The sequence below is a fragment of the Anopheles gambiae genome, chromosome 3, assembly GCF_943734735.2.
Source record: "Anopheles gambiae chromosome 3, idAnoGambNW_F1_1, whole genome shotgun sequence".
NCBI classification, from domain to species: Eukaryota; Metazoa; Arthropoda; class Insecta; order Diptera; family Culicidae; genus Anopheles; species Anopheles gambiae.
Window position 1 is genome coordinate 71,113,440 of NC_064602.1, and position 17,459 is coordinate 71,130,898.

Sequence of the window (17,459 nt, forward strand, 5' to 3'; positions counted from 1 at the left end):
AGATTTTAGATTAGCAGTTTGGAATAATTTACAGATCATGGAAATTTCACGGATTTTTCTTTCGTTATATTGTACAGTCTTTCGATCACAAAAGCCCCATTCAAAGCCATTTCAACACTTTTTTTTTATAGATATTATTTGTTATGAGATACACATTTCGGAACGAAAGAAACTACAACAAACTTTGAGTAATTCGTTTATTGACATTCATGCAGCACATTAGATATTTTCCAAAAAAAGTAAAAAAGCAACTAAAATGAAGAGCTGTAAAGGAATGCTGAAGTTTCATTCATGAAACTGCGCTACTACTACACCACAAAACAGGATGCTTCAAAGCAACAACACCTCAATCCCGCTTGTATATATAATGTGTTGCGTCTAAAAAAATCCTTCAAACGAGAGAAAAGCTACACATTACACATCAAAAACACAAAACTGTCCGCCTCCTGAAGTGCGGGTGACCGAACGCTCTCAACCTCTCCACATGCTTACACACGCCGCATATCATCTGGCATAAGAGCTATCCTTTTCAGCCGTGCATCATTTATGAGCCTTCGCGCCCATTTCATTCGCCCACATGCGAAACCAACACAACATCTCGCTTGTGCACCGTGCCAAACACACATGTGCGTAAAACACCGAGCGTTTGTGTTTTTTGGTTGTTAGATCCTCCACAAACAACAACGCATCTGCGAGGACGACAACGAGCGAGCCGGACGGATGGAAAATGATTTTTCCTGCTTTTCACTTTTGACTCTCACGTATACGTACACACGCACCCACACAAAAGGATGCTTTTCATGCTCTTCAATCTTAGTCGAGCACATTGCAGTTTATCAATAAAGAGAGAAATAGAGTGAGAGAGAGAGACTTGCGTTCTCTTTTTTTGTTCCATTATTGTATGTGTTTTTCTGCTCCTTTCTGGTCTCCCGGAACGCCACCGTTCTTCACATTCTGGCCAAGCACACATAAACACACGCATACACACCCAAAACGGGCAAAAGTGCGAGAGCGAACGCAATGTGGGTTCACGTGCACCGCTCATTCACACCCAGCTCCGCTTAGTCTTTCCCTGTTTTTTATCAAAATATCAACAGTGGAACAGATTATGATAGGGACCATTATGCGCTTAGAACCCAGCGTGAAAACATCGGAATCTCTCAGCGCGTCCCAATCACGCTCGAGCCCGTGCCCGAGACAGTCAGCCAGCCAGTCAGTCACTCACTCAGTCAGACAAACCCGTTGCTCCACACGCCAACATCTGCACGAGATGTCCGATCGCGTATCGCGTGTTGGGTAGTCGCGTTTTGGGTGGTGGCGTTACATTGCGTTTCCACGGGTCACTGGATTGCTTTTCCAGCTCATGATTAGTGGCTATTGACAGTTGTGGGTTATTTGAGTGCGTCTGTGGTTAGGTGTTTGTTCTCCGCGTGGTCAAAATGACACCCGCGTGTGGTGATAGTGAAGCGTTTAATCGGCCGCCAGTTTCCGGATTGTAGAGCTCGGCGTATGAGTGTGGCATGTGTGTTAATTGGTTTGATAGGGAAAGAGCAGCGGAATAGAGCCACCACCATCAATCGAATTTGGTGGAGTTTGTGCCGGCTAAGATACAATTGTAAAACGCGCAGATAAGACCACTTCTCCTGTTGGTGTGTGAAAGCGCCTCGTGATAACCAGCTCCAGCGCACGAGATCCCGTGTGTGTTGTCTACTAAAGACCACGCAAATAAGGAAGCGATAAACGGTGAAACGGTTTATGAGAAGACATCTCGTCAGTCGAGCGATACCTATTGTCTCTATTGTTTGTGTGCGTGTTTGTGTTTGAAAGTAGGCGAAACAAGTGCTTTCTAGACCACTCAATCCAAAACCCCTCCATCATCACCATGGACATGACGATGGCATCGAAGAATCACAGCCCCGCCAGCGCCGGCGAACACATCAAGCGACCGATGAACGCGTTCATGGTGTGGTCCCGCGGTCAGCGCCGCAAGATGGCACAGGACAATCCGAAGATGCACAATTCGGAGATTTCCAAAAATCTCGGCGCCCAATGGAAGCTGCTTACTGAGGGCGAAAAGCGACCCTTCATCGATGAAGCCAAGCGGTTAAGGTAAGCTGACCTCTCTAATTCCCGACGGCATTATTCATCCCTTCGATAATGATGATGAGGCAAATTTGCGAATTGTCGTAAATATCTCAAGGTCCCATTTGAGGTGCCCCAAAATTGCACAAGAACTCTCCCTGAGTCACGCTATTTTTATTTGTTCGCTGTGTTTGTGTTTACATCACATGAACAAAGCAAGGTGAAGGGACTAATGAGCGTGGAGAAGAGAGAGAGAGAGAGAGAGAAAGAGCTGATCCGAAGACATTATGAGGTGATAAGCGACCACCCAATAACCACCACAATCCCACGCTTTACGATGGTGACGATGATGATGATGATGATGATGATGGTTCACTTTCAACCGCCCCCCTCCCCCCAACAAAAGTGCCTCCTGCTATCGATCATCATAAACGTGCAAACGGAATTGTAACAAATGATTTTAATGCCCGGTTTGATCGATTTCTCCTGGATAGGCTTAAGCCCTATTCCGCGAAGCCCATTACTAATTTTGCTGATATTAGGGCATTGTTGCGGAGGTTACGATTTCGCTGTATTCCTATTATACTAGTGCAGTAATTTAATCGCAGGGATTATGGCGACGCGAAGGGTGATTTGCAGTTTATCGTTACGGTGTAAAAGATTAAACCGGGATTTTGATTGTACTAAAAGTGCTGTACTATCGATAGAGGGATTTATGTTTTACCTTCATTTGTGAGAGCGATATAATTCATTGCTTTACGGATATTTTCTTGGAAGTTGACTCAAAAATTCAGTGCCAACAGTTATTTGCTGCGCTTTATTTTTCAAAAAAAGTTATGAAGCTTTGGTTTTTAGTACAATTTGTTCTAAACATACGTTGTATGTAATATGACCAGAAATTATGAAAACTTAATAAAAAGTGACAAATATAAGAGTTAACTTAGCAAATTAGCTTAGTATTCGAAATAACATAAGGAGACAAAGTATAACCAGAACTACGAAGGATAGCCAAGATAACCACCTGGACATAAAAATGGACAGGAACAGGGAAATAGGTATAAATACAATTTTCGATAGAAATAGAGTTCAGCAAAACAGTTTGTCCCATGAAGTGAATAAGAATAAGTGATACCAAAATACTAAGTAGATGCATAACCGGGCCTGGCACTCTGTTTCCAATTGTTGAATACTTCGGCTAAGGCTTTAGCAGGAAATTAGATCGAACATAACACCTGGCAGGAACAGAAACAAGTATGAGTTATACTAAAAAATATATAAAAAAAATAAATAAAGCAAATAAAATATCGCTTGCCTGGGTTTTTGTATATAACTATGAAATTTGACTGCGCAGCCGTTTAAACGGGCTAAATTAACTAGTAAAGAGATAAAAATAGTTTTGTAGTACACATATCTAGGTAAAATGCTCGAACAAACCATAAAAGCTGGAATTACTACTTTTTACACAACTTCCTTTAGAAACGCTTACAATTGAATCCGCGTTTTGTGAAGAAGTTTAATCACTTTCAAATACAACATTAAAAACTGTCATAAAGTGTAATTAAAACAGAAAGTTAACAAAGTTACAAAATAACATAGAATTGTACCATCTAAAGAAGAAATAGTAAACAGCTCAATATGTGCACAGTGCTGCGATACACAGTGCTGTATCAAGAATTACCTCTAAGAACTGAAAAATACATATTAACACGTGCCACTTCAATTGATAGCAGAACCTACTTTTACAAGAAAATAAACCTAAATAAAGTAGACGGACAAACAATTATATTGCGTGTTGAGCCCCGTAATTTTTTCGTAACATTAATTCAAATTGAGGGCACCAAATTGGCCCAAGTTTTCGAACAATAATTCAAATTGAGGACACCCAAATTTTGGCAAACAAATGTTACACAAAACTCCCCACACATGTGCCACAATGCCTTGGGTTATTTTTTGTTCAAAAACTGGTTCACATTATTTGCAGTATTTGTCGCAGAATAAAACAAAAACAAACATCTCACTGTACACGTTCCGGCACTTTATAATTGTACAGCTGCGGGCACAAAAGCTAGAACGTTCCACCTACATGTGTTTGGCGGCTTTCAGGAACACAACACTTTTATGCATACATGGTGATCGTGTGATGGATTTGGCCAATCAAAACCAGATGTATTTTATCGGCCACGAGTATCGGCCGGCAGATGAAAGAGAGCCAGAACAAAATCTAGAACAATCGAGTTGATGATAGTGTAATAGCGAGATGGAAAAGAGACGAGGAAGAAATATCCCCAGTAAATGCAACGAACATTGAGCTAGTTGCTGTATTGAGATGAATATTTTGAATATTACTTAAAGCAATTATTACTTCTAGACCACAACATGTGCCACGAAGCTTACGCGTTGTACGATAAATCCATTTTAGTGTTCGCCTATACCATTCTCATTAGTTTCCATTACTTTGATGCGTTGAACATAACGAACTATTGTGATGATTGTAGTCGGAGAAAGCAGAGGAAAGGAAAACATCTTTACAAAAAAAAAAAAACTAAATAAAAAAACTAAAGCCCCTTATATGCACACACATGCACCCAGATGCTTCTCTTTGGTGGCGATCCTTTGCCGACAGCACACAGCCAATGACGACCAATGTCGGCACAAGTAAACAAGAGAATATGAATGAAACACGGTTCAGACGGCACAGGAAATCTGGAACGAATTTAAAGCCTAAAGCCGAACGGAAATCTCGACTCGCGTGTATGACAGAACAGACCCTCTGTTGCTCGCTGATGGATTTTCATCATTCTTTCTCGTTTCGGGACAATATTTACAACTGACGTGACACCCTGCCACCCGACCGGGGACGTCGGTTGACAGTTTCAACAGTGTGCTAGCCCAAGCCCAAACATCCCTACCGAGCTTCGAGGACACTCTGGCTGCACTAAACAATCATAATTTGCATTCGTTGTCAAGTGATGAACAAAGGAGAACCCCTCCCCTGGTTTCGAACGAAACGAGCACAAAATATGACGATTGGTCAAGTAGGGATGTGAAGTAGCGCTGTTGATTGTTTACCAATGTTTCTTCTAGAAGCCCCTGGCCAGGACACACTTGTGACAAATGACACTTTTGCATCTGTTCGAGAAGAAAAGTGAACTGAATACGATTTACCCTTTTTTCGGTTTAAACAGTTTTGAGAGATTTCCGTTCGAGTGGTTTTCTATTGACTGTTTAATTAATCTGGATGACATATAGGAAAATAATTCAATTGAAAGACACACAAAATCAAGAATGTTCGCGTATGTGTTGATAAAGCGTAGCTTACTTAAGCAGGCATCTAAATCTCCCGTGCAAACAGGCATACGTCATGGACAAATAATGAATAATCACGGAAGGGTGGATTATAACGGCCGTGATAAGGGATTTGTTTTCATTATTCGCGGAAAAATACTCAATATTAATGAAGACGTTGCCTCCCACGATGAACTTATCAGTGAGCCTCTAAATTGATTTTCAAAGAAAGAAGAAAGATTTACATTACGTTGAAAATATATTCATGTTCCTGCAGAATTTCGTGCTCCTTATAGCCAAGAGTGTTGAGACAATGAAAATTGACAATATTGATTCTAGTCTCATAATTCATTAACTACATCATTGTAAAATAGTTTAAATTTTTAGGTACAAGTATCTCTGAAGGCGTAGAATAATAGAGATATAGTATAGAAGTTGAAACAAGGTTAGAAACACATTTACTGCTTTATTAGGAGCATTTTCAAGCATTTAGGCCCTTCACGATTCTAGTCAGTTTTTTGTATGGAGTTTGACAGCTGAAGGCTGATATCATGTAAACACTTTATACAAAACCACACATAAAACTAGCCTGCAATTTTCAGTCTAGATTATTTTAGCCTCAAAGCCAGAATTATATTCGAGTACCTGTTCGAAAAGATGTCAAAACAAGGTCGTGTATGCATTTATCGCAATGTGCATTAGAGAAATCAGGTGGGGAATCTAGAATCAAAGAGTATGTAAACCAGGTACTCTCATGGTACGTTTTTTATAACTAAATTTGAATAACATTTTTTGACAGGACGGGTGAACACTTTTGCGCAAACAAGCTTCCTGGAGGCTTGACGAATACACAAAACACTCTTGAAATCTTCATTAAGAAGCAGAAGTGATAAAAATCAGCCTTCTAAACCCATACACCTTCGGATAAGCCTACCTGTATGTTATACCGACTTAGATAGCTGCTCGAAAACTGCTATACAATGCAAACAGCTGACAGGCTGAAATTTCAGCCAACTAACTTAAAACGGGAAGGACCCCATTGTCGGGAATTAGCAACGTATTTGTAACAATTACACTCTATTAAATCTAAGAATTGACGAAAAAAGGGAAAATTTGGTAGAGCAAATTAAAACAATACAAAACGCCTAAATAACTTAAAAGATATTTGTTTTCAACATTCATTGACCAGCAAAATGTCGTACTTGATTAAAAACGTTCTTATGACGCATACATTTAATTAAGACATATTTGTAGTTGAATAAATGACGAGAAGACTATAGTGGTTCTAGTGGAAGTAGCCTGTAACAGATTTTTTTAAGTCTGAAATATGCACAAACATGAAATTATTTTCACCAAACGAGTATTTTCACATGACAAGTAATTTAATTGTATACATTAAATATCATATTCAAGCTTATTAAAACAAATCTAAAACCCAAAGCTCTTTTTCATTTTTACGCTACTTCAATCCACTGCTTTACTGACAATTATCATTCCGTATTCCCCATTTTGCCGTACAAATTACACTTTCACTTATTGCTTTTCATATCCCTCTCTGACCTACCACACACACCAAGCGGGAAGAGCAACACCGGACCTTACATGCCCGGTAGCTAAACGGTACACGTTGTCCAGGGAAATATATCCTTTCCGGGTAGGAAATGGACAGTAATTAAGCGAATGAAACGACTTAATTACTTCCCCCCACTGGCAGGATCATCCGACTGGCATTCCTACGACCGGAAAAACACTTTTATAAACAAAGCCACACAAGAAGCCAGACGTAATGAGATTATTAATGATTTAGTTAGTCTCCAGTCTGGTGTTGATTCTTCTGATGATACACTTTTATCACAAAACGAAAGATTGTCAATTTTTCCAGTCCTTCTATTAAGTACTGTTATACATCTCTAATCATCATGCACTTTAACATGGCAGAATGATGTTAGCTTCCCCCTCGCACAATATTGTCCCATTGTTCCACCAGAGAAAGGATTCATTATTTACGCATTGACTAAGTGTTAGCACACACACACTGCAATTCCGATGCATTGCATTCCAGTGCAGTTCCGATGACGTCTGTGTGCAATGTGCAGAACACCGACAGTCCGTCTCCAGCCGACAGGCACACGCCGGAGTTAAAACAAACGAACCCAGGGGTGTCGATAAAACGCTCCAAATTGCTGCCTTTTTGTGTGTCGGGCAGCCACGACACACACACACACAAAATGCAGGCCTTTTAGCCGGCAAAGCCTCTATTGTATAAGGCTTAAATGTTCTCATCGGGACTGTGTTGTGTTTCAATTTTAAGCCCATTGTGCTCCGACACTGGCCCCTTCTTCGCAAAGACAAACAATCAAGTTGGCAACGGGACCGACAGAGTGGTTCACTCGTTCAGCAATCGTGTATCCAACAAGCCGAACGGAGTGCAATCGCTTTTGACAAAGGGGAGCGCCCCTTGTAGTGGCGAAAAAGCGAACAGTGTGGCGAATGTTTGCTGATTTCTTTCGGAAATCATGAAGCTAGAGCCTTGATTACATTAAGCTTAGCTTTGGCACCAGAAAGATCCCTCCAACTAATAGATACATTGTGGTGGACACGAGAGCGAGCGGAATTGTGTGTGCCAGACAAGGACATTTTATTTAATGTCGGCTCGAACTACGAACTTTTTCCGTAACCGATCATCAGGCAACGGAGAGGGAAAAGAAAAACAGAAACAGATAAAAGACACTCACACGAGGCGGCACTAGAGCAAATAAACAATTCCGGCAACGAAGCTATTCATCCACGGACACATGTGTGTCTGTGAGCCAAAAAAGAGCATAGAGCAGTCAGCAACGATCTTAACGCAAACATCTGGAAAAGAATCCTGCCGGTGTGATATCCATCCAAAAAGGAGCCTGCGAAGAGAGACCAGCAGAATAATACAGATAAATTTATTAGTTTCTGTGTTATTCTTTGTATGGGGTTCGTTGTTTCGTCCTGAAAAAGGAAGTCCTTGACTCACGCCCGCTATTATGGCAGCGAGATCAAGTGGCAACACTAAATTACAATGAGAAAAGCCAACGAGCGAGCGGAAAAAAGCGCTATCTAGGATGAATAGGGAAGGCAACCGCAATGAGAATGTGTCTGTGCCTATCTCAAACCAAGTCAAGGATTCATGTTACACCGAACTAATTTAGAGCTCATGTTTTGCGCGTACACACACTCGAGATATTGAGGTTTAATGCGTTTTTGGTGAGTCTTGTTTCCTCTTTGTTTGTTACATGGCAATGGCGAGATGAATGGTTCTTGTGTTTTTCCCGTTGTTTTTTACCCTGTTCGTGTGAGTAAATGACTTTTGAAACGAGACCGTAACCTAAGGAAGAGATAAAACTCATTGCTACTGATGCAACAACAGACACTGTCCCCATAAAATGCTTTACGTGAGTGAGATAACACAGAAGAAGACACTTATGGAAACTCGCTGCGGATGCGCAGCTTCTGCTTATCGAGTGTTTTCCTCAAAACGTTTACCATCTTTTACAGTGTGCTTTTTTTTTTTTTTTTTTTTTTTTTCTTTGGCTCAACAACCGATGTTGGTCAAGGCCTGCCTGTACCCACTTGTGGGCTTTGGCTTTCAGTGACTAATTGATTCCCCCCCATAGCAGGATAGTCAGTCCTACGTATGGCGGCGCGGTCTATTTGGGGATTGAACCCATGACGGGCATGTTGTTAAGTCGTACGAGTTGACGACTGTACTACGAGACCGGCTCAACAGTGTGCTAGCAAACACAAAATAAAATATCCCTTTTTTAGAACCACAGAAATCACAAAACGGACATTTAGACACACAAAATTATGCCTTCAGTTATTGTGATGGAAGTCGGAATTCCTAACATGCTTTTAAATTCGCGAGTGAAGCTCCTCACCACAAACATGGCTTTCGTACGCTATCGCAGATGATTTTGCAAACAATAAAGATGACACTTATCGATATGACGACCTCCCGTTCCGTTCCTTTTCTTTTCCGTGTCATATCTGATAAGCGTTGTTGCGCGCATTTTTCAACAATCCGGAACAATACACACACACGCATACTGAAATCATGCATGCAACCACGTGGGGAAGGTGCACAAAAAGAAACGTGCACACCTTCCGGCCGTATCATGAAACGGCATTTACACCTTCGTTTAGTCAGCAACAAAATCCCCTTATCAGGTCGTCAGCACTGTTGGCATAGTGTCGACAGAGATAGCCACTTTAACACAGCGGGAATGAAGGATAGTCGGGAGGGTGGTGGAAGGTGTTACGTTTCTTCCGGACGCTGTATCACACTGCACCAAAAACGCTTGAGATTGCAGAAATTTGCTTCCATGCTTCTAAGCTAAACGATAAAAAAACGGTCGATCAATATTGTATATTGCAGTCTTCAATTCTGTACTTTACAATTGAGCTCATTTTTAAACGACAAAAATGGTCTTTCAATTCATTGATGTCAAAGGTAATGTTTGACATGAATTTTTCAATTAAATAACTTTTTACCATAAATTATAAAAAAAAATATTCAAGTTATAAAAAAACGATAAAAAAAATCCCAGCTCATAGTGCAGATCATACGTACAATTACAGTACTTTTACAGGGTTTCTCTAGCCATTCAAATTCAATCTCTTAAAATACCTTTCAAAAATAACTATGGAAACTCCAATGATCTGTGGTTGGTTGCTTTGTATATGTTCGATACACATTTGACATTGGTGAATTGGGATTTTACGTATTGGAAATGAAGCTTCCAGCTCTAAGCTGGTTAGAGCAACCCTGTAATTTCATTTGGGAACAAATTTTCCTTATTCAGACACTTATCCATCATCTTCATGTTTTAATGTAACTTCAGCAAATTAATCTATCTTCTTTCTGAAATAGTTTGAATTATATTCGTGTTTTCTTCTTTAAAGCAGAATGACAATGTTTTAGTTTTAATAGCGCAATTTATATTTTAAATCTAATTCTTTGACATTCGACGTCTGATTTGACGTTTTCTTCATCTTGCTCAAGGTGGATTAAAAATATCAGGTGGTGTAATCTAGAGAATTTTGACAATTCGTCACTTGAAGTAAGGTTCCCAGGATTCAAAAGTTGTTTACGTGTATTTAATTTGATAATATAATTTATCTACCACATTTGTTTTAAGTATATATACTTTAAAAATATATTTTGAGCCTTGCGAGTTCTTATTCAATCTTAAAACATAGATTCAAGTGTGTTATTTCGTGTTATTTTGTGAATTTATTGTATAATTTATTGTATTTTCGACATGTTTGAGGATAAAAACTAATAAATCATTTAAATTTCCTATTTTAACATTTATTCCTCATTATTTACGAGACACATGGACAATTTAAGTGAGATTAGAACTCTTGCTCACATGATTTTAAATTTCGTGATGAAACAAATAATCAAATATTTTGTTTTTATAACTCATTTTTTCGATAAAATTAATATACATAGACAAAATGCACGTAGTAACAAAGAAGTCTGTTCTATTTGACATGCCTTATGTGCGGAAACCAATGGTTAACGGTATGAAAATGACGTAAAGTCCCTCAACTATGGCGACCCCCCAAAGGCCCTTTTCCACCACCTGGTATGTTTAATCCACCTTGATCTTGATTTTGATGCAGATCCTGATCTGACTGGGTTATTTAAAAATATTGATTGTCGCATCAATTACACACTGTTTCATTAGTTGCGAAAAGGTTTGACTAACAATAAATGGGTAATTGTGAGTGTGTAAATATAACTTTATCAAAACCGGTAAAAAAAACTTAAAATGATAAAAACTACAGTAAAACATCTATCAAAAGAACAGCAATCCATCTAAACTTTAAATTCGATTTAAATTGACCCAAAGCGATGTTCTTACATTGTTTTGTAAGAGCTTTGCTTTGACTATTTTGACTTGTTTGATGTCAACAGCAATGGAATTTACAGCAAAACAAACCATGTTGATAAAGACAACCCTTTTTTGCAACGAAATTCATTCACAAATTTGCACAACCGTAAATTTTACACAAATTTTACGTGTTACTCTTCATCACTCCGTATTAACACCAAAAAAGTTGCTTCCCCCCTCCGTTGGATTTCTTTCAACAAATTGGTTCCCCAATTCAATTTCATGCATGCGAAAGCCTTACATCCGCATTAGCAATGGTGCCTGTTTCGTCACGGCACATTCGTCAAACCAACCTATCGGAAAGATTACAAGCCGTGGGTAAGTACGGCAGTAACACCACATCAAATTGTCGCCAATGAGTGTAAATCAGGCTGGTTTCCTTACGATTCCTTTCCGGCTTAAAACGCTGATACCCGTACTCGCAGACATTGATTTCAACAGAAAAATCACATCCATGAGTCGCCATTCACTCGGCGCAAAAAATAGACCACATACAACAGCATCAACACGCGCACACCCACAAAAAATGAAACAATCATCGCCCGAGCGGAACAAAAGTAGCATAATGAGCGAACAAATGGTACGCTCGATGAAATAATGAAAAACAGGATCAAATTAATTTCCAGCCTCCATCCGCTCCGCCATTGTTGGAGGCGATTGTTGGATTTGCGTATACAAATCGCGCTGTCATAATCCCTCTCACTTTGTAGTGAGCATCGCTCGAACACCGCCAATGGTAAATGGGGATGAGGAGGAAAAGATTTTTCCTCTTTTTAAAAAGGCGTGTGCGAAAAGCCCATCCCACGCCCAACAACGCCACACCGTTTTTCTCCCATGCTTCGGATGATCATTTAGGCTTCTCGTAGGTTGCGCGTGGTGGCGCGTGTGTCTCTGTTCGCCCCTGAGTGCGTGCGTGCCTGTGTGCGTATTATTTTATTTCATTTTGTAGCGCATTTCATTGTGCCGTATGCAATTAATAGCGCAATTGTCACGCATTGTTATCGCGTGGAGTTGTTTTTGCAGGAGTTGTTCAGAACGGGGTGGGGAACATTCGCGTTTTGGAACGATGCTAACAAACGAACTGCCAGTTTTCTAAAGGTCCTGCTGTGGACGAACCAGTCAGTCAGCCAGTGTGTTCTGAAAAAGGAACAAACGAATCTTTTTCATCCAATTTTATGTTTGCTTTGGTGGTGCGGCGCACACGGTTCGGGATGATGCAAACGTTTATTTGATTATTTTACCGGATTATCCTTAACTCATTCGATTTATTATGAGTAGAGGACAACAAAAGAGGCTAAATTGCTAGACGCTTAACTTTACACGAATAATCCTGCAATAACATTCGCAAACTAAAGGGTCACCAAAGGTTATGAACTCTTATTGTGTTGGGAATGATTTAACAACATACAAAAAAAAACTCAAAAAAGGAAAATTCAGAATTCGCTTACAACGTTTTCCATGAAATATGAATTTGAAATATCATCTTACCATTCTATCAAGCTTCCATTGCACTCTGATATGAAATCTTCAATTTTCCCAAGAAAATGAAAGAAGACCGCTACAATTATTCATTTCTCGGAATTATATCGCGCGGGAATCAACAGTCAAACCCGTCCACGCTTATCAGCAAAAGGCTACCAATGCACACAATGCATACACAATGGTGATGTTGCTTTCGAACTCAACACACAGGATCATCAAATTCTCCGAACCCATTTCGATTCCAACGTGTTCGATACGCAATGAAAGGCAAACATGGAAATTATCGATTACGAAATTACCCTCTCTCTCTCTCTCACACACGGGGTAAGGGAACGAGCGGCTGTGCCGTCGTTGTTGATTCAATGTCAACACGTTGGACTGATAAGTTTCGTGTTAATTTCAATGCCTTTTCCCTCGGTGCGGTTTGGTGCGGCAGCTGGGCGACCTCAGAGCGACCCTCATGGGAGGCGAATGGATAGCAAAAAAAAACACCGATGTTTTAGGATGTATATTTTATCTTTAGTTTGAACAAAACCCGCGGCGGTTCGAATTGATTCTTTGTAGCGATCAATGAAATATTTACTTTAATGTCAGTAAAATATACCTTAAAACAGTTTTGTTTGATGAAGTGATTAATAGAAGATTTGGATAGACATCTAAGACTTTTGATGTACGATTTAAAATGCAGTGTCACTATGATTTATTGAACAAAAATGTGAATATGTTCTTTATGATTATCTACATTTGTGTTCTTCACCGTATTCCTAACCATCTCTTTAGGAATTTACGATGTATTTCTAGTAATAATCTTTTTTTGTCCACTTTACCGATGTCTATAATCTTATTTTACTAACTAAACCAAAGAGATTTACGTCCAACATATGGATTTTTATGGAAGCTTTAACGATATTCAACACACTTGGATATCGAGTCTGTTCCCGAGCTTCGAAGATATCAGGGTAGTTCGAATATCGCATTACCTAGAGCCTAGAACCAAAGTAACTAAGAAATCAATTTTTTATATAGCGGAACTTGGGGCAAGTGTGTCACCTTAAGCATTTCAAGTTATAACTCACTAAAACGTGTTTTTCGAAAGCCGATTTAAATCTCATAACCATTTTACATGTATTTCCTCACTTATAAATGAGTTTCGCTTGAAAAACGTGCAAACAAAATTGTTTTTGAAGCGTTTTAAAAAGGGTCCAAAAAGACGTTGTTTTTTGGGCTATGGGGCAAGAGTGCCACTCGTATGGGGCAAGACGGCCACCTGGTTAAAATAACCGTATTTCTTAGATAATTGGAAATTATTACGTTTGTACCACTAGTGTATGTATTCCTACATGTATTTAGTCAACAATGAACCCCTTTTCACCACAAACTGTATCGCAATATGGGTTGTTGCTGGTCTGTTTTTCCGGAGTAGAATCCGCTCGTAAAAGCGGACCATACCACTGAACGCTACAACAATGTTTACATTTTTGACAGCTCGCGCCTATGAAAGATGGTGGCACACTTGCCCCAAACAGAGATGGCACACTTGCCCCAAAAGTTGTAACTTTTTTGAAATTGAATTTTTCAGTGACAAAAAGAAAGTTTTTTTCAACTAACCCCACAAAAAAATTCACGTTTTCTCAGCTATACGGTGGTGTAAATATTTTCTCGGTTGATTGTTCGCATGATTTTTGAGAGCTTATTTGGTTGGATTAAAAAATTATAATATTCTGCTCAATTTTGAAACTCAATATAAATCAGTTCAAAACAGTGGGGAATATCGATTGGTCTATATGAAATTCGGCTCAGTATACCTAGTCATTGGAAAGGAACCAACTGTATACACAATTGATCATTAAACTAAAGCTTTTAAGGAAAAATGCTAGGTGGCACTCTTGCCCCGTATGGCACACTTGTCCCAAATTCCGCTACGTTTATAGACATCTGTCGCCTATATCTCTTGATTGTTATCATGGTTATGATCTGTGATCATGCAGAAGTTATCTAATATTGGGGCCCTTCACGGTTCTCGTCAGTTTTTTGTATGGAGTTTGTCAGTTGGAGGTTGAAATCATGTAATTTTTTGTCATTTTTTGACAGGACGGGTGAAAACTTTTGCTCAAGCAGGCTTTCTGGTAGCTTGACAAATACACAAAATATTCTTAAAATCTTCATTCAGAAGCAGAACCGATACAAATCAGCCTTCCAAACATCAGTTTGTTTACCGATGACAAGTTCATCGTCTTGTACTAAAAACATAATTTGACTATGATTGAACAGTTTACTACATTCTCACACACTTCTTATTGCAATTTCAATATCGTTTAATAATAGTTCTGTTCTCTATTCTCTTTTCCAGAGCCCTACACATGAAGGAACATCCCGACTACAAGTACCGGCCGCGAAGGAAACCCAAACCGCTGGTAAAATCGCCCACCCCAAACAGCGCCAACCACCCGAACGGTACCGGTCCGTCCTCAGCGAAGGAGCCCGCCCCCCAGTCACAGTCCCCGGTCGGCCGGACATCCTTCAGCCCGACCCAGCTGACGACCCCGGTCGGACTACCGCCCGGTATCTTCCCGTCCTACCACTTCGCCTACGATCTGCACCAGAAAGCGTTCTGGAACCTGTACGGACCCCACCTGCTGTCCACCGTCGTACCGTCCGCGTATGCCGTGCCTCCCCATGCCGCCCTGCCACTGTCCTACATTAAGCCGCCGAAAGCGTCACCTCCCTCGCCGATCGCACCACCGTCCCCGATACAGTCCGGCAACATTATCTGACCTACGCCACTGCGCTACAGCGCCGAGCATAATGTTTAGGGAGCGTAGTGTTTGCAATTCTCTCCATCTCACGATACATATCGGCATTTCCGCAAGGTGGCGCAGCACCGTAGAGAGCCCTGTGTATGATAGTGTTATGTCGTGTCCTTCGTATAAATGACTCCAATTTCTCAGCGGTTCTTCATGACAAGAAGGTATAGCGAATAGTGTCGCACGAATTAATTTTGCAATATTATCAACATAAAAGGTTTTTCATGAAAAAACAACAAGATATTTATTACTCTATCCAGCCTCAATCCCTGTTTCCTTTCTTTTTAGTACACACTTTTCACTCACTTTCACACTCTTTATCTCTCGCGCACAATCAAATCGTTGTCTATCGGCTAAGACTTTCTTGATGGTAGTGTTTATTTTTAAAAGCTCGTAACAGGTAGTCTAATTAATTACAATCAATCATATCTCATCGGGTGAGGCGATCATGGTGTAAAAATGTAATAATCCCCAATCGCTCCCGAGGAAGCGTTCTAACCGTGCGGGGTAATTGCGTACTGCTCCACAGCGTCCGTTCTTCAATCTATGAAGACACTAAACCTGGGGCGTAATGTGTTAATTTTTAGGAAGGCGATAAAAGGCCATGTAAAATGCTGTTTATCTGTATGTGTATAGAGTAAATAAGTGGAGACAAACAATGGGTCAAACAAATCTGTAGGATGATGAAAGGGGTATCCATTATTGTTTTCAAGCAATGGGAGTTCCCGCGCACTCCAGGTGAGGTACTAAAAGCAAAACAACACAAAACAATGGCGAGAGTAAGGAGCAAAGAAGGGGGCAAAATGACTAACGCAAACCAAAATAAAACCACCTGGTTTGGGGGCTTCGAAAAGCCCTTCTATTTCTGCTTCTCCCTGTACGATAAATGGTCGAGGGAGAGAAAGAGAGGAGAAACAGAAACAGTTACGGCATGATAACGGATTGTGTACATTGTGATAAGAGAGTAGTGTGAACCGAGCGTTGAAACCGAGCGTCCCGTGTTACAGAGCCATATCAGTACGAAGCGAGTGAAAGCAAATACCGCACAACGGCACCAGGTTGACCGCATTTCAAACACTCGACGAAGTTAGCATTCTATTCAGCGCTTCAGACTTCTTTCTTACGGAGGATTTCTGAGTTGTGTGCAAGGAGTATTAGGTTGCTCAATTTATGTTATAAGTGTACAGTGACATGTAAGACACATAAGCCCAGTGAATTTCAGATCAAGTCTTAATACATTTCCGGTCTCTTGAATTTTCCCGCTAGTTTACAAAGAACACGGAGAAAGAATTCGAGAGAAAAGGAAATGTGTCAAAATTATAAATCAAAATTGTTACCTTATTATGATTAGTTAACTCATCGGTGTATATTTTAAGTAAGCAATAGAGGGAAGAAAACAACAGCTCAAATCAAGAACCAGAAAAAACACACGTTTGTAAAGGGAAAACACGTTAGTCACACACGCACACACGTGGGGTCGCTCTGGGCCCCATTTGGCAGAGGCTCTCTTTTTGTCAGTGTTTAGTGTCATACACTATCAATAAAGACAGTTTTAAGTAAATCGAAAACACTGATTGTTTTTTTTTTTTGTTATTTGCACAATTGTTCTGATTATTGGAATTATATTTGGACTTCAAGAGAGGCAAACCCCGGAAACTCTCATACTTTCAGTAGTATACATGCAATAGCCAAAAAATTATACTAAAGAATGATGGTATCTTGATTCAAAAAATAAAATTACAAGTATTTTCTAAAGTTGATTTTGTGTCACAAACTTCAACTAACGAATTTACGGTAGTTTGAGGAGAAAAGGCTTTATTCATTTTTGCATGTTTTTTGCAGTTTTTTGCAGAGTGATATTTAATTTCTAAAA

The 17,459-nt window shown here is 39.9% G+C and overlaps 1 protein-coding gene across 1 annotated transcript; it reads left to right on the forward strand.

Moving 5' to 3' along the window:
* The first annotated feature begins 656 nt into the window (after nt 1-656).
* LOC1271029 (transcription factor Sox-14) lies at nt 657-17,154 on the forward strand. The gene is made up of 2 exons (XM_061657420.1): nt 657-2,109; nt 15,133-17,154. Exons 1-2 carry the CDS (start codon nt 1,883-1,885, stop codon nt 15,554-15,556), a joined length of 651 nt encoding a protein of 216 aa, XP_061513404.1. The 5' UTR covers nt 657-1,882; the 3' UTR covers nt 15,557-17,154.
* Nucleotides 17,155-17,459: the final 305 nt, after the last annotated feature.